Genomic DNA, 26,802 nt, shown 5'->3' with positions numbered 1-26,802 from the left:
TTAGTGGTCACACATCTAAGAAAAACTTGATTTCAAATCTTTATTTTGGTGCAACAGAATTGCCATACTAAAAAAAAAGAAACAATGAAAAAAAGTAAAGTAAGAGATACATGAGCCAAAATACAGTAGAACTTGCATTGAAGCAAATACAATCTTTATGTCTTTACATACCATTTCTCTAAAATATCAAGATCTCATTGTTCGCTTGTTAATCTACTCTTAATACAATGGCTTTGCAGAGTAAAGAAACATGAAAAGTATCAAGTTGTAGCAGTGTATAACACATCTTATAAAATCTAAAAGATTTTGTTTTGCAAAAATCACGGCCCTTGCTTGTCAGTAGGAAATGTGTGTGTGCACCAACCTGCGTTTGCTGAAATACCTCTGTATTTGGCATTAAGTTAAATGCCAGTCTTTTAAAGTAAAATTAAGTATTAAATATGTTTGGATAAAAAGTTTATCATACTTAATATAATACAAATCTATGAACAAAAGTCCCAAATACACCACTTTCATACTCTTGATAACTCAGCGTAAGACCACAGCAATTTCAAGGCAATCTCCCCTGCAAGCAGATGCATCTTAAAAATAAAGAGTAGTTGAAATTTGGTGGGTTTCACCAGAAACAGTCAAAACACCGCACACAGACAAAACATCTCTTACAGACAGGTGGAGGTCGGGAGACAAAGGTCACTTTGGATTACTGAACCGCAGTCAGATTACTGGCCTGTGCTGGCCTGATTTAAAGCCGCAGTGTGTGTTACCAGATCTGAACCGACAGAGGGAGTGGAGTCTAACACTAAATGATTTGCTTAGTGAAAAGAAACCAGAATGAAACACATCAGAAGCAACAGTGAAAATGACTGTAAATGTTAAAATGAACCCAATCTGTGGTGGAACGTGGCCCCGGTTTGTAACAGACACGATAGAGGGGCCTCTTTAGTACATGAAATCTTTTTTTTTTTTGGTCACAAAACACACACACACACACACACACACACACATATAAAAACATACACTGATGGCGCGTGACTCTTTTTTAAAAGAGAATCTCAGATATGATTCCTCATCATGTTGGACTTTCGGGTGTTTATTTGGACGTATAAAACATCTTCTTTGAGACGGTGGCTCCTCCTACGACGCTCCGCTGAACCACTTCCTTGGTGATTTGACGGGTCACCAGGCCGCTGGTCTCTGTGTGCTGTGTGGTCATCATCATCCCATCTGGTAGAGAAGAGCCCTTGGAATTAATGTGTGCATATACTTTTATGTTTTTCTGGAGAACAAAACTGAAAGTTTAATTTGTACCTGAGAAGTAGGGGTCATTGATCATGGTGTGGGAGATGTTGGTTCGTGTGCTGACATCTGTTGGCATCTGGAAAACTTCCCTCCTCACCATTGACTGGCTGTTGTAATGAGACAAAGCGCCTACAGGGGGCGAGGAAGGAAAGAAATATAGATGTTACTACACTGCTACTTACTGGAATGTCCGAAATGATGAGCAGCTAAACAGAATATTGGACAAAGTTAAATGTTGACATGTCAGTCACTTTGGTCACAGAGGACCGTTTCTAATGATTTTTGATGACCGTCATGTCAATATTTCTCCACGACTGCTGAAATTCATGGCCCCCAGAGGAGGAATCTTTTTTGGCGCTGTCTTCTTTAGGAAAACCAAACAAGCTTAATTTTCCTTCACAAGTGAAAAAGCACTTTTTTGGCAACATATTAAACAACTTCAACTTCAACAAAGGCGTAGTGGTTGCCAGCAGGATGGGGCTGCGCGCAAATGACCATGTATAGAAGCTTTGGCCACGTTTAACACGAACATCCGACATTGTTTCATTATAGATATGACAGAAAATACGGAAAAGCATAACAGGTCACCTTTCCTCAGGTTTTTTCACACATTGCTGCAAATATTCACGGTCCCCAGGAGATGAATCAACACATTCTCTATAGTGCCGACACCAGGCCAAACTTTCCACTTGCCTTGAAATTTACTGAGCACATTCATGTCCCTGAGAGAATAAACACATTTTTAACGAAAATGCTTTGCTCCAGTGTCCCTTCAGGCCTATTCATGCTCCTACAGGAGAAACAGTCTTGTTTTAGGACCCTATACTCTTTCTTCTAGTGCCATCCTTACAACATAGTTTGCTATTTTAGTCCCACTAAGAGAAATATCAACATGCTTTTTGTTCATCCCCATTGTCATATTGTGAGACGAGATAAACTTTTCAGGCTCTAGCGGCCACTAGGCGGACTTTTTGTCCATCCATCCATCGTCAACTGCCTATCCTGCGTACAGGGTCGCGGGGGGCTGGAGCCAAACCCAGCTGGCATTGGGCGAAAGGCGGGGTACACCCTGGACAGGTCGCCAGTCCATCGCAGGGCCACACATAGACAAACAACCAGTCACGGTCACACCTAAGGACAATTTAGGGTCACCAATCAACCTAGTCCGCATGATTTTTGGACGGTGGGAGGAAGCCGGAGCACCCGGAGAGAACCCACGCAGACCAGACATGGGGAGAACATGCAAACACAGACAGGCTGTTTTTAGTTTCATTCATATTGAAGGCTTTGTCAGTAGGATTCATCTTACTTCCATCCTGAGACTCAATGGTAATGATTCCCTCCCTCTCCGGACCGAAGCCCTGTGTGGTGCGAGCCTGAACTTTAAACTTGTAGGGGACGTTCTCAGTCAGGTTTGGGACGGTCAGACTGGTCTCAGCGCTGTCGCCGTTCACCTGGAAGGAGCGCACGTCTCCTGGAGGAAACAAGAAACGGACGTCAGAAAATAACATGCTTTCAGAACAAAGACTAACAAGCTTATGGGAACCTGGAAAATTCACAACTCAACTATATGAATGTGTTCCTGAAAGCCTCACCTCCACCATGCAGCTGTTCACAGGTGACTACATAGCCCAGGATGTCTCCGTTGGGTTTACGAGGTTTCTCCCAGCTGAGCTGCAGGGAATCAGGGCTCAGAGCGGTGAAGACCAGGGGGCCCGGGGCACTGGGAGTGCTCAGAGTAAATGGTGAGCCTTCAGTGAAAGATGAGACAGACAGAATAAGAAGAGAGACACTGTGCTTCTGATAGCTGCTTAAAAAGAAATTGAGTCACTGTGTCTGTGGGTTAATCCAAGAAGCTGTGAAATTAAATCAACAGAATCAGTACCTGGCATGGGGCTGAGGGGACTCTTGGGGTCGACAGCGGACTCGATGGTGATGACCCCCTCTCTCTCTGGACCCCAACCCTCCTGGCTCTGAGCCATTACCTTAAATAGGTAGGAGTGGTTGGGCAGCAGGTCCTGGATGATCACAGAGTTCTCTGCTGGGTTCATCACGTCAATACGCTTCACCTCACCTGCAGGAGAGGACACAGGTTGTTCAGCATCACGTACTCAAACATTACATATGAAAATCAGTAAATGTGTAGCATGCGGAAAACTGGATGCTACAGCACACTGGTGCTTAGTGTCATGCAACAAGCAGTAAATTGTCCTCGCAGGGTTCATGTACCTCCATTGAGCAGCTGGTAGAGAACACAGTAGCCCAGGATGTCTTTCTCACAGTGGGGCTCCTGCCAGCTGACTTTGAGAGCAGTGGGACCCAGAGCAGAAAACACCAGTCTGCTGGGGGTGTCTGGAATACCCGGAGAAACTCGTGCATCTAATGGGTGACACAGAGGGACGAGGGAAAGAATACTGTAGGATATGATCACTATAAATATGTGGTATATCTCTGTTTGGATGAAAAAAACAGAGAAGTACTTTGCAATACTTCTGACCATTTTCCAAAGCATTTATTTGAAGATTTTTTAATCCAGATTTTGATTGTTGCTGTTTTACCAGACAGCCACTTACTTCCATTGGTTTGGTATAATATTCAACTTGCGAAGAAAAATGTGATTCCATTTTATGTTATTCCTCACATTAAACATATTTACTTTCTCGTCTACATTATCACTGGTTCAGTAGGCAGCGGTTAGACAAAAACTCTTCTTTACAGTGTGCTTAAGAACTCTAAGCTGCTTTAACTTTGGCCACTTAGGGGCAGCAGAACAAGCTGTTTGAAAATGCTCACCTTCTAAAGTTGTCATCACAAACAGCTTTTTTGATTGGTTGATGAGAGTGTGAGACTGAAAGATGCTAAAAAGCTTTCTAGAGGGTTATAAAGGTTTGCTAATAAATGTAGGTGTTCATCATTACAACCTACCACTTTCACATTGCACATATTAATTTGATCCGTTGTTAATATAAAGCAGTCATTAGTGCAGCTTGAAGAAATACCAAACTGAAATACTTTTGGACAATGACAAAAATGGATGAGTAGAAAATCAACCAAGAGAATGGTTGCAAGTGTTGTAACACATTAGTGACTTAAGGTGGTAAAACACATAAACAACAGGTGAAATCTTTAAAGAGGAGATCAGAGAGGAAGTCGAGGTATGAGAACACAGAGGCAGGACTAAAAACGACTGAAGAGGGGAGCATTACGCGTCACACCCACATCCACTGCTTCATGCTTGTGTGCCACAGACTTACCCTGCAGCACCCTGTCCAGATTATACAGGGCTTCATTGACGTCTGAAGACTGGGTCCTGGCCCTCGAACCCTGAGACAGGCTGTAGCTGAACTGGCTCTGAGAGCTGCTCTGCATCCCAATGTAGCCGAGCCCACCTGATGGCGCATTGAGCAGGGGAGGCAAAGGAGGAGGACGGAGGGATGGTATTGAAGAGAGGTAGAGAAAATGATGGAAACAGCACAGTAGGAGGGGGAGGTGGGCAGGTAGGGAGTGAAGTTAAAAAAAGAGGTAAAATAAAACAAATAGAGCAAAGTTGGTGGGGTGGGGGGGAGGGAGAAACAGCGATAGTCAGCATAGCTCCTGCAAAGTCAGTGTGAACAAGCCAGCAGCCCCAACCCTGCTAACAGAAGTCCAAGCCGTCGGCGTCATGCGCCTGCACAGTTTATCTGCTGAGGCATCTCAAATATTGCACACCAAAGTAAAATCTTTCTCTGGATTAAATTCAAACACTGCTGAAGTCTAATGCTTACTTATGTCTGAGATTTGGCTTGACACGTCTCCAATGACGATAGAGTCCCGGATGTTTTCATCGGTGTAACCCCTGTTCTCTGAGCGCTTCCTCATGATGACTTCTGATGTGTGAACTCCTCCTCCTCCGATCATGTCAAGTCTACGAGAGCCTCCTACACGAAGAGAGAAAGATAAAGGGTAAATACAAATAATGTCTTAATATTTTATCTAAATCTTCCTTGATGATTACTGGCGTCCATCTTACCTTGTCCGGACATGTAGTGTGTGGTGTTTGTTTCTGTGGTAAAGGAGCCGCCTGCTCCTCTGTAGTTTGAGCTCAGAGTGGACATAGGAGAGGACGATGCTGACAAGTTGCGTGTCCCTGATCCCCCCGGGAAAAGGAAGTTCTGTTCCCACTTCCCATTCACCGTGTAATCTAGGAAACACCACAATAGGAGGCAGAATCGTCAGCAGAGAGGTCATAGCACATGTAGCAGTTAGCATTCAAGCGTTCTGACATTGATTGGAACAACACAGGGCCACTGATGTCAAGCACCCCAAACCAGGCTCAGCCAATCTACAGAGGAAGCACCAGCTGTTTCCGACCTGTAACTCCAGCCCTCCCCTCATTCACTTACAGGTTACAGAGACAGCAACATCATTTTAGACTGGCAAATGTGCGCCATCTACTGGCAAAGGAAAGTAATAGTTTCTGGGATTTTATCAATTGCGCCACTTGCAGGCAATGAGTGTGCAAGTGCATTTTTTTTCCTTTTGTAGCTGATGAACTGTTAAATGTATTAGTTATTATTACAACTTAAAACTGCTATAGAGGGTCATAGATGTTTAGAAAAGAAAAGTGATTTAAATTTATTTACAAATCTTCAAAGACCATTTGGTGTTTTGTAGCTACAAGAAATTATTTTTTGTATTGGTTTTGTTTTAGCTAACACTTAAATGTAAATGTAACATCTAAGAAACACACAAACAGCAACTACAAAAAACAAACAAGAAAACTAAGAGTCTACAGCTGCATTAGCAGCTCTAACTGAATACTACTGTCAGCATGTTAGCATGGTCAACACGCTGATCTCAAGTAGGTATAATGTTTCCTATGTTAGTGAGCTAAATTTCCTTTTAGATACATTTTACCAAACGTCATTAGAATTACTAGTCTAGGAACTTTGGAGGTGTCTACAAATGCTGTGCCAATCAATCTAGTAGATGTTGAGATATTTCAGGGATAACAAAAGTAAATGGGATTTGCCCCCTGGTTACCTATAACAAATTCAATGGCGGTCCATCTAAGAGTTGTTGAGACATTTCACTAAAAAACTAAAATGTTAACCTATAGGAAAAGTCAGCGGATCACAAAAGACATTTAGATTAATTCCCTGGAGACCACGACTTTCTGTCCAAAATTTCATGGCAATCCATCAATAGTTGTAGATTGTTTTTGGTCTGTACAAAAAGTGGTTTATCAGCCGAGAGACTGACATCGCCATCCCTTGAATGGAACACTCATTTTATGCATGTGGCACGCAAGTGATAATGTTACAAAGGTTTTAACTTTCTTTGCCTGTAGGTGGCGGCATGGCTTCATCTGCAGATATAAACTGTTGCTGCTATTAATTTGGCATTCGGAAAACTGATGTAATACTGGCTCAACAGCTCCCCTTGTGGAGAATCCACAGCCTGCCAAATGTGAATAAGTAAGTTCTTACAAACCAGTTTCATGAGGTACTTTGCATCTAAAATGTCACATCAGAAGACAAAAACAAATACAGTTGCAAGAAAAAAACCGTTAACAGCTGCAAGGAAAGGTCTCGTCCCTGAAACTGCCCTGCAGTGATGAGACTGGATTTAATTAACAAGCCATTATTTCCATACAGCCGTACAGTAATAAGCCTTTACACACACCCGACAAGCTGCCTCCAGATAACTACCTCCCCATTGGGAGGGAGAGAGAACAGACAGAGACAGGCACCTGGAAAAGCCTGCCCCCAATCATCAACTGGAGGTGGGGCAGTTGATGCCAGTGCTCCTCTCTGGGCAGGTGGCGGGAGGATAGATGGGATAGGTGCCAACTAGGGGCAAGGGGACAAGGAACTGAAGCCCAAATTTGAATGACGAGACAAATTTTGATTTTTCTGACAGCATCAAATCACGAAGGCAGAAAGAAACGTTGGTTGCTGCGCACCTGACTGGCCGTGCATAATAGCGGGCATGCTAGCTGTCTAGTGGACTTCACCTGGCAGGGGTGTTTTGGCGTAGCTGGGGTGGGGGACCTCATCTGAGCTCGTCTCTGTGTCTGTGCTCAGCCGACTGGGGATGATGTCCACTCGTTTTTTCCACGACACTTTACGGAGATCCAGGTTGGACCCCACCAACTTCACATATTTCCAGCCTTGTATTTAGGGTCATAGGGGAGAAGCAGGCAGGCCAAGGATAGATTTGTAGCGACGGTTGGTTTTACTACACATTACTTTAAAAAAAATCTATTGATCACATAAATGGGATTGCATATATATAATAAGATATAGGATTATATCACAGAAGTCCAAATTGTCTTGGAGGCGAGGAACAACTTCAGGATTAACTTCCAGAGAAAACTAAGAGTAAAGAAACGGCTGCAGAAAGCAGGAGAGTGACAGCAGATTTAATGAGGGAAGGCCTTGCGGTTGTGATCGTAAAGCATTGCAGATATATTGGGGATGCATTGGAAGCAGATTTTGTTGCTGCCTGGCTGGGGCGTTGCCTGCAGGAAAAAGGCCCACCAGACAGAAATGTTAAGAAAAAGGCAGAGTCGTGAGAATGATACCATCCCTGAGCTTCACAGCTCTTATCACTCTTCCTTTATGTCACTCACGTACAATGAGGAAGACTATTAATGTCACAAAGGAAAAAGAAAAATGAGAAAAAGCCAAAAAAAAAAGTAAAAAGAAAAGTCCTTCTCATCTTGAGGGACTCAGGAGGAGTCTCACAAGGTGATTTGCTACAGCACAAATCTAACCAACATTTTACGGTGTTGTCCACTCCCTCACCTTCTGACAGGGAAATGACAACACAGCACAGCTACAAGAACAAAGCAAGAATCCCGGGAGCACTGAGAATGTGGAATACTGAAATACTTGGATCCATATTACAGTTTACACATTACTCACACTCTGGATGTCTGGCAGTCACATGCATCTTTCCAGAGCCAAAATGCATCAGAATAGAGCACTTGCACAATGGGTTTATGCTGTCAGCAGTAGTAAGTGGCTTGTGGTTTCGGTTCTGGGTACCCACCATCACCAGAGACGCTGGGTGTCTTGGAGCCTGTTGGGGACTTCATCACCTCATTGCTGTACATCAGGTAGCTGTCATACTCGTCTCCTGCCTCTGCATCCACAATAGGGATATCTGGAATGATGGGAACTAGGGAAAGAAAGAGAGTGAAATAAATCTCTTTTCAGGGATATACAGATTGACTGGAAGTGTTCTAGAGGTGTGTTTACCGCTGACTTACTGGACAAAGGTCTGGCAGGCTGTGATGCCAGGTTGATGGTGGCATCTCGGAAGGGGCCCCAGCCCACGCTGTTCTTGGCCCGGACCTGGTACAAGTAGGTCTGAGCGGTCTGGAGGTTCTCAATCAACAGCATTCGCTTCTTGGGGTTGTCAATCTTTACCTTCTTAGCGGGGCCTGTGGCTCTGTGAGGGGAGTATTGTGAAATGATGAAAATGACATAATGCAAACATTTGTATATATATTTCTGCACAATGACAGATAAAGATAAAGTTACAGTTATATATTATTAGCATTATAGCATTTGTAGAATTAGATTCCAGTGGTGGCTGGATTGTTTCCCACTCCTGTGATCCAATGTTTTTTTGAGGATTTTAAGAACATTTATAGGGGAATGACTTCATAGAATATGACATCAGATATTCAAGGCTTTATTCGAAAAGCACAACAGAAGCTTCATATGTAAAAAATAACTAAAAATAAAAATGACATTCGGCACAGCACCAGGTACAATATTTAATTTTTTTAGCTGGGACTCTCTTACTTGTTAGATCATCGATGGGTGTGTAGACAACCTCATAAGCCACAATGTTGCCATTGGTCTCTGCAGGCTCCGCCCAGCTGACCTGAGTGACAGTTGGACTGATGACGTTAAAGGCCAAGCGTCCAGGTTCACCAGGCACTGGAGAAAAACAGAATAGGAACCAATTCTACATTGAAATGGTTGTGATGTAAGTGTTTACTGCTTCTAAGATTTTTTCATCACTAAACTCAAACAGGTTGTTCGCACAGACATGTAGAGATTAGTTGTTACTAAATATACAGAACAACTGCCAGGTGTGGCTGTTACTAGCCTGATTGAGTTAACTGATGAAAAGTTAGCTTGCTAATATGTGACCTACCTGTTTAGAGGGAGGAGTAACTGAGGTAATATGAAATATGGTTGACACATTTTATCTGACATTTCATAAAATGCTGTTTAATAATGAGGGAAACTGGGAGGTTTTCAAATTATATTTCACAAAAATAAAGCAACATATCTCAGAATACAAAATATACTAATAACTTTTGGCTAAACAACAGAATAACGTCAACTATGTTGGCATAACTGGATATTTCCCAATCATTTTGAATTGTAATAATACAAATGATTCTGAAGCACATCTCTCAATGTTTGCTTATAGAAATAAAACAAAGTCATACCTACATTTACGAAGATTGACAGTCCACTTTAATATAATGTTTGCTCCCCTAAAAGTGTTATTTCTGAAAGTTATGCTACTGCTTATGATACTACTGTGACTCATGTTGTTGAAACTTTAGAAAGAACTTTACCTAAAAACTTAGTGATGGATTTAAGAATAGCTAGTGCACCCTAATACAGAAGCTTAAGTTACACACAAAAAAACACAAATTCTGTCTACAAGAAATTAATTCATCATAATTTTGTTTTTCATGATCACTATATATGCTTATATCTCCTGCAGAACCTTTCATGAACAGCAGTTAACTGAAATCTCAGTAATTACCATCCTCCAGTGTCTGACAGGCAACCATGTCTGTATCGTAGCCATCTCCCACTGCATTGTAGCCGCACACTCGCATCTCATAGTCACAATAGGGGTACAGGTTGGTCAGCTCAGCTTGAGGAGTCTTCACATCTAAGACCTGGGCATCTTTTTCTGGATCACCATAGATCCAATACTTCACCTACAACCCACAGGGAAATAAAAGATACAGCATTTGAGAAATACAGTGCCTATTGTAAGTAATGGGTACTAAGTCAAGTTAAAGCTTCTCAACATGTAGATTTGATGTACCTTGTACCCCATGGGGTTACCAGGCGGTGGGTCCCAGTTGAGGCGGATGCTTCTGGGGCCAGTTGCTCGGGCCTTAGGGTTTCCTGGGGCGGGGAGGTGAATACCAGGGGAGAGCGCTTTCTGGTTTATGTAACCAAGTTGCTGCTTCTGATCAATGTCTCTCTCTTTTGGGAACAGCAGGAAGAGGAGGAAGTTAGAGAATGTAACATTTTCCAGACACAGTACCTTTTAGAATGATCCCTTCTCCCATAACTCTACAAGTGTTATCTTTAGTTGTATGTTTTGCAGCAAATGAAACCCCATTGTGTCTTACCAACGTTATGATCAATGACATTGACAATGGTTGTCTTCCTCTCTCCGATCATTGCGTTGCTACTTGGGTCAGACAGCTCCAGTTGGAAGGTCTCTGGCTCCACTGGGCGCTCGATCACTATGTTGTTCTCCGTCTCTCCAGGACCAAACATCAGCAGGCCGGACTGCTTATAGCGCAGGGCCTCTTTGGTGCGCCATTTCACTGTGACGGGGCTGTCCAGGTTGCGAGTGCGGACCACAGGGATGTTATAGCTTAGGTCAGATGTGGTGAAGTTCTGGGCGCCCCTTTTGAACATTACCACACTGGGCTCTAGATAAAAGAAGATAATGGGAAGGAAGAGAAGAAACATTAGCAATCGGAGCTTTGGGAGCAAGGGTAAGACACAATGATGTTAAGACTCCTGCGTCCTTTCACCTGGTTGGTCTGCTATGGTGACAGTAGTTCTCGGGTAGCGTCCCAGCTTGGCGCCCTGCCGTGGGTTACTGAGATCCATGACAAACTGCTTGACCGGTTTGTCTTCCAGGAGGCCATCTTTCTCACCCAGCTCCAGCAGATGAACAGGCACCATTTTCTGGGTCTCACCAGGACCATAGTTCAGGTCTCCTTCCACTGTCACATAGTCCTAAATTACATGGGAAGAACAGGTTAGGAATACAGCCCCTCAACTGTAGTACAAGTGATAAGATAATCCACATCAAGTATATGTAACAACCCCAAACGTTTTTGTACGTGTAAGAATAGCAAGCTCAATTTAGGGCAGTGCATCAGTACACTGCCATCAGCTCACCTTCTTATCCTTGGCCGTGAGGTCCCGTGTACGATAGGTGACCTGTGTGCGTCCATCTTCTATGATCTCTCTGCTGATTGGGATGTTGGCCACCCCGTCCTGCCTGCTGTAGGTGTAGGCCGGCTGGAGGAACGAGAAGACACTGGTGGCTGGGGAAGAGGAAGGGGGAGAATCCATTGGAGAAATCCATTGTGAAGATCATACACTTCCCCACATGTCACAGGAGCTCTGATGAGTTAATCATCTCATTTTCTTTGATTGAAAAGGTCTGCGTACAAAAAGTGCTAATCTATTAAATCTGAGATTTCTCACCATGCTCTTTGATGATGGTGATGTTGACCAAACGTTTCCCAATCTCAGCAATGCCTAGTGGCACATCCGTGGCCTCCACCTGCAGCGACTTCTTGTCATCATCTTCATCCTTGACAAAAAGTGGCACATGAACGTCTACCGACTCCACGCCTTCTTGGAACTCTATTGCTCCCACAGCCTCTGCAGAGGAAGAGCAGATGAGACGACAAGATTTACAGCAAGACTGATGAAGGTAAAAGCCACAAGGCAGAGATCCGAAAGTGATTAGAATTTTATTTTCAACCGCACGCGCAAACACACACCTCTGTCTGTGGCCACAGTGTAGTAGCCGGGCACTACTTTGAGGTCATTGATGTTTCCAGACTGGACATTTTTCTCAGTCAGTCTGACAATATCAGGGTAGCTTCCGCGAGGAGCAGACAAGACGGTGTCCATGATGGTGAAGTCCTGCCTGAAGAGCACAGGGGGGTGCAGAGATGTGAGACATGTGTGACCTTCAAAACGTATTGTCTTGTATTCTACTGTACCAAACAGGATGTTACCTTTTTCCAGCATTTCTCTGCATTCTGCAAGAACCAAAACAGGTATTAATGAGTGAGAGACCAGACTTTTTATTTCATTCTTTTTTCTTTTGATAATGAGAATATGAAGAAAAACGTCTTCGTCCCATTTTACCTGAATGAGGTTTTTTGCACCTTCTGGGCCCCGGGAATCTGCTTGTACACCTCATTTAGCTGGATGGAAGAAAATACAGTACTCAGTGACACAGTCATCATTCACGCACTCTCCGACAACAAACAAAAACACACTCACGTTATCGGCCACTTCCTTGCGGAGCTGTTCGGCGTCTTTGGAGTCGGGGCGAGACAGGGTCTCAGAGAACAACTTGTTTAGCCGGAGCGAGATGGGGAACTGGACTACAAAGGGAAAGAGGAACCATGAAAAGAAAGCAAATAGAGGTTAGAGTTCTCAACATGTTTAGCCTAACGCAACTCAATTTATTATTGCTGAAAGATTTGATCACTCACTGGTCTCTTTAGGGTTGGGTTTTATCATAGCCTGGGGGTGATTGGGTCCTCGGTGTACATTATCTGTGACCTTCCAGCGGACAATATCGGTTCCTTTGGGTGGGCCAGTCCTCACCATCGGTGTGTCTAGGTGGTCCGTGGTGAGCAGAGACTGGCGGAGCAAATACTCATCTTCCTTGAAGCCAACCATGCGACCTGGAGAGAACACAACATAAGGTGACTCAAGGTCACATGGTTCCAGGTGGGTGGATAAAGGATTTAAAGCAGTACTGTCACGTGTAATGTTACAAATGTCTTACCTTCCTACAGCAAGGCAGCAGGGCAAGGCAGCTCTGAGTTAAGAAAAGACAGAAGCCATTACTTTCACTGAGGCGTAGAAATAGTGATTATTTCTGGGTGTAAATGTGAATGTTGATACCTGTAAGCAGGTTTTGCAGCAGGCACAGAATTTCCAGCAGCAGAGCAGCAGAAGCGCCAGCAGTAACAAGAGGAACAAGAGGAGTGGGAGTAACCACAGGAGGCCAGCGGGGGGGCAATCTGAAGGTCCGTCATGAAAAGTAGATAAAATTAGAAACACAACAAATCACACAGAATGCTGCTGCCAGAGCTTTAACTGGAGCAAAGAAAAGAGCTCACATCCCACCTGTTCTAAAGTCATTGTCCAGTTAGGACAGAGAGAAATTCTCGCCATTGTTTAATTCCAGTGGTGTCTAGCCATGCATATAGTTTTGAGAAAGTTGCTTTTTTGTGCAATTTCGGTGAACCTACCCTCTAAGATCTTGTTTTGACAATATAATTTTGTGTACTGCAGAGATATGTTCAAGATAGCTTTCTTATACTGTACTGCACTTTGAACTGCATTTTCTTAAAGAGTTGGTTTAACATGTTAAATATTTCTCTATATCATTCCTCAATAAGCCACAATCAAAGTTACAAAATCTCTTATTTGAAATAACCAAAAATTGTGTATCGTCGATAATTCAGAAAAAACATCGCTGAAAGTACAAAATTACAAAAGGAAAGTATTGTTGTTACTGAAATGAGAGCACAGAGCATATGTGATACATACCCAAGCTGCAGCTCACCTTTCTTTTTGCGCACCCGAACCTCCAAGTCTTTATCTGTCAGTTCTTTAGGGTTTTCAACAGTGTAGTAGTACGTACAGTCGTCATCCTCATCACGGAAACTGCACGAATCAAGCACCTTCTCCGCTGAAAAAACACACATCCACGCACATACATGAACTATTGTGCTTTCATCATCACTACTAGAGTGTCAAATTGTCATCATTATGACACAAAGGAAGGAAAGATGTCTGTGCACAGCGTATCTGCATGATATATTATTCAACAAAAAGAAAATCACAGTCATTTTGCTCCTCTTATATGTCCTTACATTCTTTGAGGTTCTCCTCCATGACAATTTTGAAGGGGCACTTATCACACTCCTCTTTGTCTTTCTTCTCTCCTGTTTTCCAGGCCTGACACTGGACACAACTCCTCGTACCCTCACACACTCCCAACTGAGCCTAGAGAGGACACACACACACAGAGGTCAGGCAGGAGCATACAAAGACACTGAGGCGAAAAAAGCGAAAAGCATATAGTAGCATTATCAGGTATAATATGAGACACTGAGCGTAGTATGTACATACATAGAGGCATAAACACACATGTATACATTATATCCACGCACCTGGAAATTTGGCTCACATGTTGAAGTCATCTCCATACCAGAGTTCAGACACTCACAGCGGCCGCATACACATTTACCTCGGCCATTGCAGACACCCTGGCACAGACAAAGACACAGTCAGGCACAGGGTGACAGGTAAGTTGACATGAGAACTTAATCTACAAACTAAAATTGTTGGCTCTACTCACGCCCTTGCTGTCCAGACAGGTCAGGTTGCTCTTGGGACACTCGCAGGCATTGCCCTCCCAGCCCTGTGTACACGCACACCGACCCATAACGCAAGAGCCACGGTCTGTTGAGACAAGGAAGAAGAAGGTGGAACTGTTTTATGTTGGTAAGGCTGTCGAAGCAGAAATTACTAATAGTATACAGAAAAGAAAAATAACACAAAGGCAGCATGAACTTTATTTATAACAGTACTTTAACTTCACACTAATTGATAAATTGGTATTTTAAAATGAATAATGTGAAACTAGCTGAAGTTTCTTCTTCAGCTCAATAGCATCTTCTATTGTCGGAAAAACTGCCAGTTTTTTCGACAGCAGGAAAATCTATTTAAAACCTGCAATAACTGAGTTTCTTTTTGGTTGTATTTTGCCACTTGCGGGAAGCGGAAACAAGCTGTATACACAACATTGACATATTATCATCTTTAAATGTGAACAGCACGCTAACAAGTCATTGGCAAACAGTAACCTATTTAAACATCCAGCAGACACAGAGCAATACTGTGCAATACAGAATATACACAGAATGCTGAGTGGCGATAGTGACATCATACACACACATACACCCATGATCACCATTTCAGCATCCACAAACTGTCGTACCGTTGCAGAGGAAGCCTCCATATCTTTGACACTGGGTCTTGTCGTACTGACAGTAGGGTCCTTCAAACTGATCCGGGTTGTAGCACACACAGGTTCCACACGCCAGGCAGTCTCCGCGGCCTGAACAAGCTTCCTTCATGTCCGGACCTTTACATTGGTTGGTGTCCTGAGCTGAAGCACTCGCTGAGCAGTTACAGAATGTGCTCAGCCTGAAGGAGGCACATGAAAAAAACAAAGATTTTATTGAACCCAGAGGCCTGACACAGTACATCACTTGGCTGAGATGCCATAACAAAGGTAAAAATATGTTTTTCTTATTCTTAAGAAATAGTTAAAGTCTCACCAGCCATCATAGCACTGACACTTCCCACACACCAGGTCTCCGTTGCCGTTGCATCTGTCTGCTTTAATGATGGGCGTCTGGGGGGCGGATAAAAGAGACACTGGGATGAATCTACCATATAGAAGCGTAAGTATGTGACTTCATCTCAACTTTTTGTGCGCTTCGGTGTTAATCTGTGTGTCTACCTTCTCACATTCGCAGGTTGGACACAAAACTGAAGCCTTAATGTTGACGGCAGCGTTAAAGGTCGTAGGTTTGATTCTCGTCATCCCCTCTTTTTCGTTCGGATCCACCTGACAGACAGGCACGTCATTGATCATTCGCTGGGCTTTGAGCCGCGTCTTGAACTTGCCCTGGAGGACACACACACACAAACAAACACACACAATGTCAGAGCATGTGTGTGCACACTCCGCACTTAGCTGTGTGAGCCTTAGCACGGTTAGACCAACAAGTTAGGACAATAGTGGACTTATTGACTACAACTAAATAGCCTGTAGAACCATAAAACTGATTTTAGTTAGTAACTGGTTTAATTGGCCAACAATTTGTGTAAACTGATCAGTTATCTGGTGGCAGTAAAGAGTTCTACAGATCTCTCCAAATCCAAGCCTATTTTAGAAAGGTTTTTGACCGGTTAGGTGACGGGTATTTTTTTATTAATAAATCAGAATATTATATAACATATAATATACATTTTTCCATGTAATTGATAAAAGTTTGCCTTAAATATGTGTCACAGTACTGCAAGAGGAAATTCTTTACAATGGATTTAATGTGACAACAGAGATGGCTCGTGGGTGAATAAGGAAAGGGGGAAGTGGAAACCGTGCTGTATTGTTAGATACGTTTTTAATTTATTTGCATATTTATCTATTGGCTTTCCCCCTTTGAACGCATAATTGTGAACTGTGAGGGAGTGAAGAGTATTTGTAATTGTAATTCTGAAAAACCCATAGTCCAAGAAAAAAGAAAATGTTAAGAATTAATTTATTTGTTGTAAACACAATATATCAGTATAAGTAAGGAATATAAAAAAAAAAGAAGAAGCAATATTTGATCTTCTAAATCCACCAATATATGTTTGTGTGTTTAATAAGTTTTTTCCATCTGGTTTTTCTTCTTACTATTGAGCCTGGCTTGAAATCAAAAGCCCCGTATTGTGCAACGCTTCCATCCATGTGCATGAACTGTGCCTCAAACGCCTTGGGTTTCTCCTCTGCACGGATGCTCATCTTAGAACGGATACTCTGAAAGGACATATAAGAACATCAGCAAAGAGAAGTTTGCGCTGCCAGCAACTGCAAAAACCCACACAAAAAAGATACTCTTCAACCTGACAATGGTCAGAAGAGGTGACGTTTTACCTCGAAAGCAGCCTCCATGAGTTGCAGGATGTTGGACGAGTCTTCTTGCAACAGACCGACCTCAGCAATGGGGAAATACTCTTGGAGCTTCTACACAGAGGAACACACACAATACAAAAAATAAATCCATGACCTAAACTCTGACCTAAAACTTGACACCACGTCTCAGGAGCATAACTTCAATGAGATCTGAATTAATAAAATAAACAAAACAACCAACCTTGTAGTATGTGTAGGAGTGGTTGGTGACAGCAAGGATAGGGATGATGTTGTGTTTGCCCAGCAGACGGATCAGTGTGGGTATTGAGGGGTAATCCTGGTGTATATCCATTGTGTACTTGCCCGCTGCGTCAAGGTGGCATTGCTCGTCATTGCGCGGCAGGATGCCTGACAGCACGTTGGCACCATCAGCCTCGTAGTGGAAGGCTGACTCGGTGGAGAAAACCAGGAGATGTGTGCTGTGGTTGCGCCAGCCGATCTTATCCTAGAATAAGAGTACCAGCAATGAGGGAAAAATGTGGTCTTTAAGCTGCTAAATACTCCACTGTGTTCATCAAAGACATCATCAGTAGGTAACTAACTTCTTCTGCTTCTTCTTACTTCTGATCAAATCACTGAAATGTTTATCTGTGACATGCTAAAATATAGTGTAACAGTAGCACAAGTAGAGAAGAGTGAACTGACTACACAGCAATATACAGCGCCTGGTCACAAACCTATTTTCGCCCCCCAAATTTAGGCAGAGCAACATCTGTTTTAGTATTCCTACTAACCCCACAAACTGCAGCCTGCAATATGGCATCAAAACCTCCTTCAGGAGCGTCCAGGTTGCCTGAAATTCTCTCCTTCTGGAGCTCACTGGTGAAGAAATCCAAATTACTGGTCAGCTTGATGACGTTTTGGAAAGAGAATGGAGGGTCGCTGTTGGGCCACGGCTGCTTAAGTCTGAGAAGGTGGAACAAGGATGGACACAAGAGAAGAGAGAGAAAGAGGGAACGGCATTCAGATTACACTACTATATCAATTTGCTTTATTTTCTTTAATGTGTTCATGTCACATTGTCGCTCTTACTTGGAGGGTCTCATGTCAGTCTGGGGCTCGATCACTTTGTCCACAAACTTTCCAAACCCAATGGTGTAGTCTTCTGACAGCTTCTCTACCACTTGAGCTACAGGAAATACATTAACCATCAGTATAACCATGGCAACTTCCTTGACATTCACCACATGCCAATACAAAGATGCTCACCCAGCTCTTTGCCCATCCTCTTCAAGTTGTCCAAATCGTCAGCCATAGAATTGGAGAAGTCCATAAGAATATAAAGGTCCAGAGGGCCTTTGGTTGGAGCAAACACCTCCACATCCACCATCTTCTCCTCCCCTGGCAGAAAGGTCATGCTCATCTGCTGTGGAGACACTTGAGACTGCTGAATTCTTGCGTTGATTTTTTCCTTCTGAGCACCGAGAGGGGAAATAAGAGAGGGAGATAAGATTTCATATGTTTTGATTTGAAACGACAACATACCTTCAAGACTAAAGAACTGTGGAATGATTGGAAGTGAAATGAGAGCGATAAAGACTTACTCTTTCCATCGTCATACTGCTTTCAGCTGTGATTACAGCCGCAGTACTGCAGCCATGGGCAAGTATGTTCTCGTGCAGGTCACAGCGAGGGCCGTTAAAGGTCTGAATGAACAGGAAGTTTGATTAGTGAGCTCTGCTTTCTAGACTGACAGCAATGACACCTAATCCAGTACTTTTGTACTGCTGCAGTTTTCCAGTCTCACCTCATCAGGGCAGTAGGCACAGCCTTTCCCAGACTGCAGGCATTCTGAGCAGGTCTTGGCCCTGGAAGCAAAGCAGTAGTTCTCTGTAGGTGTGGAGGAGAGAGAGAGGCAACAAAGTGAGAATCAAATCAATGAAACATAGCTAGAATACCTAAACAGACTTATTTTCTCCTGATGTTGCTCCAAATGAAACCAACGCGGAAAACAGAAGCTTCCCTACAGTGATACAGTAATAAACAAAAAGTAGATATAGCATAAAAATATTTAAAGAAAGCCTGGCTCTTTGGGAGATAAATTTTCAAAAATACAAAAAATATCATAAACTGTATCCATTATTGTCAGCAGTAATATGTTACTATATACCATTTGCACATCTGGCAAATGGCTTGAACCAGCAACTGTTCTACATTTGCTTGTAAATAACTTCAACAATTGTCGATTCATTTACTGACAATCACTAATCAAGTTCATGATTTGCTACACCTCTGTTCCATGATTACAGTGACCCACTTAGTATTTAGCTAAAATGTCAAAATACCCTCTTAAACTTTAAGAGAAGTCTCTAAAACTACAAATATGGACATTGAAAGCCAACTATCCTGTTTTGTCAACTACTTGCACACAAAATAACATGTCAATAAATGTGAAATGTGAAAATAAAATCATTAGTTATGACTGTGACTCACCTTCAGCATAACAGCAGCTCAACAGGAGGGCTAGAAGCCCAAGCCCCACTGAGAGATGTAACGTCCATCTCCCCATCTCCTTCCTGCCACAGGAACATACAGAAAAAGACATTCATTTATGCACATGTACAGTACAGCTAAAGCCCACTGTTACAGAACGAGAGAGAAAAAAAGAAAGAGAGAAAAACTTGAATCCCTTGGTGATATCTCTTCAGACTAAAGAGTAACTTGAACCACCTGTACTTTCCCTCGGTCAGGCCCTAGAGAAAGTGAACAGGCCCAGACACTCCCCTTACCTTATCTTACTTCAGCTTGTGAAACAAGCTGCTAACTGAGAGCAGATCAGCAAAACAGACAGACACTCAACAGCAGGCTATTTCCTCTTCAAAAAACAACTAAATTATATTCTTAAAGGAACATAAACGTTATTTTTTATACCTGATTATAGGCATCAGTGCATACATTTAAAGGATGTGATCACCCAAATTATATATACTGTATATTTTATCACTCACCTCTAGTGGTGTCTCACCACACAGATTGCTCAGGTTTTGAGATTTCTATCTCTGAGATGTGTTCCTACACCCCAGTACAATGGCGATAAAAGGAAATGGAGTTGTCCAATGACAACAGGGTTTTCATTTCGAAACAAACTACTTTCTACAGAAGAAATAGTCTCTTTGAAAACTGATGACAATTCCATTTACCTCCATTATAATGGGGTGGACGCAGAAATCTCAAAAGAAATTATATATAGAAATAGTAATATGTAATTTAATAATATTTTGTAATTTCGGTGAAACAATCTTTATAATTTTTTTTTTTTTACATTTTCTTTATCCTATTCTCAAATTATAATATGAACACGCACCTTTACATTGGTTTACTATCTGCTATTCTCATAAAGATATAAAGTATATAGACATACTACAAAAAGTCACTTAAGGCATGATAAAATGTGACCACAGGAAGGGACCAACACAGGGTGGGACCTGAAAATATTTGGGGCAGCATGCTGTGAAGACTCTTCAGATTAAAACCACTATATAATTTTATGCTGGAATCCTGGATGGAGAACAATCTGATAAACATGAAGACGCAAAAACAATCTCCACTAAAGACAGGCGGTGGAGAGAGAACAAAGGGCGCAATGTGGCATGAAATGTCTCAGTAATTGTCTCAGTGGGCAGACAACTGAATACTGTACGTACCACCCCAGTGCACACACACAAAAAAAAGATGATTTGTGCTCTAGATTTACGACTCCAAGGAGGAATTTCTCCTTGAGGCGAGAGGATGACCTGTCCAAGTTAAAAACACAGGCTGAAAACACATGGGAAGGGTGCTTTAGCACCTCGCTGTGAACTTGAGCAGACTACAGGTGTGTGCGCATGTGTGTGTGTGTTCATGCCATAAGGTGTCACATAAATCACTAACTGAGATGAGTCGGCGAGCGGGGGGGGACTCAGCTCCTATCCTCTAAAACTTGACGGTTTTAGAGTAAAGAAATGTTCTTTCCCTCCTTCTCAGACAAAATCAAAGACACGCAGGCGTTTATGACACAAATTACAGCTTCCAAGAGAGAGAAAATAGAAGTGAGTCATTCATGCTGCCTTTTCTTTGGTCTGAATGACTCTGTGGCACAAAAAAGAGGGGACATTTTTCCGCAGTTGTTGTCTCTTCAGACACCAATATGCCTGCCGGCAGAACATACCACCGCTGGGTGTGGGTCTGACCCCCGTCATGACATCAGTAAGAGGTGGGGGTCTTTTGTAGCAGGTTTAGGGGTCATGCTCGGGGACCTGCCCTTGAAAGCAAGCTAAATTACAACCAAACACACCTGGAAAACCCAAACCTTTGAAGTTATCATTGCATTCCACCCTAAAAACCCCAAATAACACAAAGCAAACTAATAAAGCAGGTCTGAATGTCTGAATCAGTAGACGGCAGCAAACTAGCTTATATAAACACTGGGAATATTTTTTCTTTACCATTTGCTCTGATCCAATTTCTTTCACCTGTGTTGCATTGTAGTCTGCTTTGATGTGGGCAGTCATGCAGAAAACACAAAAAGGGGAAAGATTCAAGAGAAAATAACCACTAAGCTAAATCCAAATCTGCCCAGAGCTCAGTCTTCAGTCTTGCATGCAATTCTAAAACCACATGGTGAGATATAAAGTTACATAACGCACATTTTACAGCCATTCACCTTGCTCAAAAGTCATGTAAATCAGCAGAATACATTTTGCGAGGGGGAGTAGGACTCGTTTAAGGTGAAGGGCATTGAAAACAATAGAGTCATTGGGAAATTTATGACTGGATACAAAGAGATTACTAATCAAACAAACCTCTTACTGCCCTTTCGCCCAGTCCAAGTCCAAAAGTCCAACAATAAATAAGAAAAACAGTTCCTTTTTGTTTGTTTGACCCAAGAGCTTGGGATTTAAGTTTGTTTCCACCTGTAAAAGGAAAAAAAAACTTCTTCAACTCCTCCTGTCCAAGTCCAAAGTTCCAAAAGGAAGAGATGTGCAGACTTCCAATTTTTCTTTTGTTTCTTTCTTCCTTTACTGTCCGGTCTGGTTGAAAATTGATTTATTTGCCTCAAAACTCAGCTAAGTCACGTGTGTGTCTCCGCGAATGTGCAAGAGCTTTTAAAGTGTGTTCTGGAGAGAGAAACAAGAGACAGTGAGACTCAGAGCAACTGAGTGAACATGACTGTGTGTGCTGTAACTTGGTCCCTCCTTTAGCTTCTGCGCACACACCCACACACACTCTCCCTTCCCTCTGCAGGTGAGTAGCTGTGACGGAGAGGGTTAACTCCCTTCCTGTACCTCTATCTCTTCCCCACCCTGTTAGAAATGAAAAGCTCCACACCTCTGTGTGTCAAGGCCCCCCTCCCTGCTTGCATTCCACCCCAACAGGAGTTCACCTGTGTGGGCTTGAGACTGGGGAGACTGGCAGGCCCCTCCTTCCATGGCCTCCTCCCAGGCTCTTGGGAGTGGCTCACAGAGCACAACACTGCCTGCAGGCTATGGGAAACAGCTTTGTGATTCTTGTGTTTACACAATCACACGCTCATACTAACGAGTACATTTTCTACTTGTCAAATATTTAATGTTATGATTGCCACATATCTTTTCTCCCTTTCATGGAAGCCACTTCCTTCATTCTGTAGAAGATGTAAAGTAACAGTATGGGAATCTGCATTCCTGAGCAGGTGGGACTGGGATGACAGTGACCCTGACATTCAATCCTACTGCTCATTGTGCTCACTGTATTGTTTACTTTACAATTGATGTATTGTAACCTTTGTAAAAAATGTACATAAACTAAAGAATTGTGATTTTGTTTTTAGAAAAAGTAGACTTGCAGTTAAGAAATACAAATACAAAATTAGACATGTCCTCAAAAAACAACAATAACAAAACACAGGTAGTAATTATTGCATGAAATCAAGTAACTGCTTAAAATGAGTCCATCTAATTTAAGTTCAAAACGTGCTCACATGGCACATATTCCTTAATGAAGTTGTATTTAATCAAATAAGCACAAACTAATTGACACACAGAACACCTGAACACCGGTGTTCAAGTACTGGTTGGTTCTTCAGTACAGGCCATGGACCTGAGAGAAAATGTTGTGCTTCTTGATAGTGTCTTGAATCTTGATGTTGGAAATATCACTAAAATATCACTAAACCTGCCTTCTAACATCATAGAGTATTGTAGAGTATTGTCACATTACAATTATTCCTCTTGAGGAAATACTGAGAGACTCATTCATGCTTTAATCGCAGCTGTAGGGGCAACTCTGTTCTGATTAGCGTTGCAACTAACTATTATTTTCATCATGAATGAATCTGCTAAATGCCACTGGCAGAACAGGCCCTAATCAATTTCAGAGAAAGAGCCTGTTTAACCTATTTCCAAGTTCCATCATAGGATGTCTGTTTTCGGTCTTTTAGTCAGTGACCCATTACCTTTTACATCGCTTTGGTCCTTTAAAACTCGCTTTTTAATTCTTCCTCTGGACCAGGAATCTGGATGCACATAATGATCAGACTGCTTGGTTTAACTTTGTTTCCTCTAAGTTATCACCTTTTTAAATCCACCCTTTTCTTGAAAATGCAACCCTTTTTATCATTACTGTAATCTTTTTTAAATAGTTTGATTCATTTCTTTGTGTTGCATTCTTGCTTGATGGTTAATGTTTTAACAGAATCTTATTAGATACAGAATAATACTCAGAAGAATGAGGTAGGAGTTCCAGAGAGAGCCAGCATCAACATGAGCGGTACTGTGTACAGGCCTTTCCTCTCGCGTCCAGCAGACCACACATTGCACACAAGTTACTTTGGTTGCACCAAAGGTTACTCTCAATCACTGTACTACACCTCATCACACGCCTTATAGCCGGACTCACACAGACTCAGATCAGGACCCATGGTGAATCTGAGACTCAAATGTGGGATTAAAAGTACTTAACATGACACAGCCTTTTCCTCCTCACTGTACATACCGCAGGCAATCTACATACACAGTCACGCTCCTAGCAACCAGATCTGGTTTGATGCAATGGCAAACGCTGCTCGAGGGAAACAAAAACGCAGCAGAAACAACTTCTCCCCCCAGCCCCCCCCCCCCTTCTCTGCTTTCTTGGCTGACACTTTGTCAGTGATGCCAGTTTAAACAGCCCTTTCACATGGTGGAGGAGCTGGAAGGGAGAGGCCAGCCTACTGTATCATTTTTGTGTTAAGGGTTTCCTGAGTGCAAGAAACAAAGCACTTTTCACATTTGATTGGGCTTTCAGTAAACATGGGTGATGACTCCCAGAGGTTCACGTGAAATACTTAATCTACAGCGAAACTCGTTATGTTTAATGTTAAATTAAAAGGGATATTTTCAAATTAAGACAGACACTATCGATTTTGACATAATGAGACAGAGAGAAGAAACCAGACCTTTTCATGACATTTCCTTTATGTATACAACATTTATACATGATATTGTTCTCCACATGTAAATGGAGCTCAAGAAAACTATTTGCTAACTCATAAACACTTCCAAAACGACAAAAGGATCAATCTAAATTCACACAATTTCGATGAACAAAATGATTAAGTGTGCCTTAGAATATTTATGAAACTATACTTACAAATCAAGTAGAAATTTAATATCACAGACAATTAAATACATTTAGAACAAACAATGTTAAAGCAATCATCTCATGTGAATTCACACTAAAATGAAAAAGACAGATTAATAAAATGTGCACAAGACTTTACAAATCTTAACATAATATTAGTAAACCCAGATAACTCAAGGGGATTGATATTCAGACTTTCTCAACCTATTTATGACTGAGGAGATCTTTTATAGACATTCTTCGTTTGCAAAGGGCTTCTTTTTTTACCTTAAAAGACCAGACAGTTTAGACAGTACTAAGAAATCATAAAATCATCGATTGAAATTGATTGTTAACACAGGTCATCATTCACATTATTGAACACAGTCACTATTCGGGTGTCTGCATTTATCACTAAAAGTTCAAATAACATGAATTATGCTTATCTTGCTAACATGTCTGAGACCAGATTAAACAAAACAAGCCTTGGATTCCCACCTGAAGCTGACAGTGCTCCGTTTGTGGTGGTGGCGACCTTGACAGATTAGAGAGTGGCTAGTTGGAGTAATTAAGGGGATGGACAGAAATTAACATCATTGTTGTACTGGGAATACATTCCAATTCAACAACCACGGCCTCAAAAATTACCACAGTTACTCTGGCAGACGAGTGCACCTTCTGAGTGCAGCCAGCGGGTAAAAAAGGTGACTGAGTATGGGGCTTAATCATGCCCATGACGTGCCATTACTCACAGGTTGTGGGGGACAATAGGGAGTGGTACTGGCCTGAGGTGGATTCCAGCATCCCTATGAACACACATAATTGTAATTATACAAAATAAAAGGACTTTGCATTGCAGGCAGCCAGAGATGTTTTGAGCAGCTCTCCGCAATACAATACTGTGAAAAATGTATGTTTATCTAAAGTTTGTTTGACTTACCATCATTAAGCTCCCATCATTTTCAAAGGACTTGTTAGCACACAGCCTTGATTGTAGATGCTGTCAACATGAATCCTGAAAAGGAGCCCACAGAAAGTTTCCCTTTAACTTAAAAGATGACTTTGCAGGGTTTTTTAAAGAATTTTCTATCTCTAAAGGACTTAACATCAAACCCAGATAAGATATCAGATATCTTCTTTTGATAGACCATCATCCATTTGCAGGCATTAGGTTAGTCTTACAGTGTAACAGTGTACAAGTGTGCAATGGTGACATTTAACAGTACAGCTAACTGCAGTAAGTTAAGTTTGAGTTTACGTGTGGTAACCTACGTGTTACTCAGCATAAAAGAGGTTACATACAGTACTTGATTGTAAGTTAAGCTGAAGCACGAGAGTGAAAATGAGACACCTATTTAACATCAGATATGCTAATAGCTAGCCTTATGCTAGCTGGAATATTTTCCTTTGCAGCAAATACAACCACATTACAATAGTTCATTGACTAACTATAAAGCCAGTAAGATAATGTAATGCACTTGTTCAGATGCTACAAAAAAAAGCCTACCTAAAAATTCAGGTCTGCTTACATGCATTTAATTTTTACTGAGCAAACTAGCCTATATTGCCGCTTGCTTCCCACCAGATCGCTGTCAAATATTACAAGTATTACAACAATAGACCAAGACAATAATCCAGATATAGGTTTACCTCGCATTTTCCATAGCTACAAGACTAAAGATTGATACTTGCCTTTTTCTCCACAGGTTGGTGGGAGATGAAGAGAACGTTGTGCAGTAGGAGCAGTTGAATATAGCACCTTTTTGTGGGACTTCTCGCCCTGAAAAAACGCCCTTCAGATGTTTTCCTCATTACATATAAATTATCTGGTTTTCTTTGTCATCTAAACCAGACAAGTGACATGTATCAAATTGAGGAAGTGCAATATTTAAAAATAAATGTGTCCCATACACCCCTAAAATGGCTGTTCCCCAGTCCTGAAAAGTAAGTCAGCAAACAAACTTTAGGGCTAGAGTGCTTTTTCACAGACACAAGTCGCAAAGTGAAAGTTGGTACATTAGTAGGCACATTGAAACAATGATGACAATAGATCAAAAGTTAGTATTTCAATGTTGAAAACATGACTCTTATGCAGTGTTCATTCAACGGCATTCTTAGAGGGACAAGTGGCGTTCAGCCACACGAGATTGAGCAATAACA

At 42.0% G+C, this 26,802-nt stretch overlaps 1 protein-coding gene across 1 annotated transcript; it reads right to left on the bottom strand.

Annotated features, from left to right (window-relative positions):
* Positions 1–26: 26 nt before the first annotated feature.
* Positions 27–22,276, bottom strand: LOC119915730 (integrin beta-4-like). Its single transcript, XM_038735447.1, has 42 exons — positions 21,867–22,276; positions 19,519–19,601; positions 18,833–18,915; positions 18,630–18,731; positions 18,295–18,499; positions 18,118–18,214; positions 17,820–17,991; positions 17,267–17,530; positions 17,047–17,136; positions 16,807–16,929; positions 15,865–16,032; positions 15,680–15,756; positions 15,337–15,545; positions 14,695–14,798; positions 14,507–14,602; positions 14,207–14,339; positions 13,897–14,022; positions 13,230–13,348; positions 13,111–13,143; positions 12,812–13,031; positions 12,597–12,700; positions 12,459–12,517; positions 12,326–12,349; positions 12,086–12,234; positions 11,784–11,963; positions 11,472–11,620; positions 11,099–11,306; positions 10,685–10,993; positions 10,372–10,535; positions 10,081–10,261; positions 9,096–9,233; positions 8,555–8,734; positions 8,335–8,463; positions 5,309–5,479; positions 5,064–5,216; positions 4,554–4,688; positions 3,529–3,678; positions 3,185–3,373; positions 2,895–3,050; positions 2,609–2,773; positions 1,309–1,428; positions 27–1,224 (listed from the first exon to the last, which is right to left on the bottom strand). The coding sequence occupies exons 2-42, from the start codon at positions 19,592–19,594 to the stop codon at positions 1,091–1,093; spliced, it is 5,844 nt and encodes a 1,947-aa protein (XP_038591375.1). The 5' UTR covers positions 19,595–19,601; positions 21,867–22,276; the 3' UTR covers positions 27–1,090.
* Between the last annotated feature and the right edge of the window lie 4,526 nt (positions 22,277–26,802).

This window comes from Micropterus salmoides, unplaced genomic scaffold (genome assembly GCF_014851395.1).
Source record: "Micropterus salmoides isolate LMB-PRFRI ecotype aquatic unplaced genomic scaffold, ASM1485139v1 Ms_hic_scaffold_21, whole genome shotgun sequence".
In the NCBI taxonomy this organism is placed as follows: Eukaryota; Metazoa; Chordata; class Actinopteri; order Centrarchiformes; family Centrarchidae; genus Micropterus; species Micropterus salmoides.
Note: the sequence above shows the minus strand (reverse complement) of the source record. Positions and strands in the feature narration are given on the sequence as shown.

Bases quoted from the DNA above. Each gene is read 5' to 3' on its own strand.
- LOC119915730 (XM_038735447.1), bottom strand. From the start codon at position 19,594: ATGGGGAGATGGACGTTACATCTCTCAGTGGGGCTTGGGCTTCTAGCC. The intron at 11,964-12,085 runs GTGTGTGTTTGC...CTTCCTCTGCAG, and splicing joins CACTGTGGCCACAGACAGAG to AGGCTGTGGGAGCAATAGAG. The intron at 3,374-3,528 runs GTACATGAACCC...CCTCTCCTGCAG, and splicing joins CTACCAGCTGCTCAATGGAG to GTGAGGTGAAGCGTATTGAC.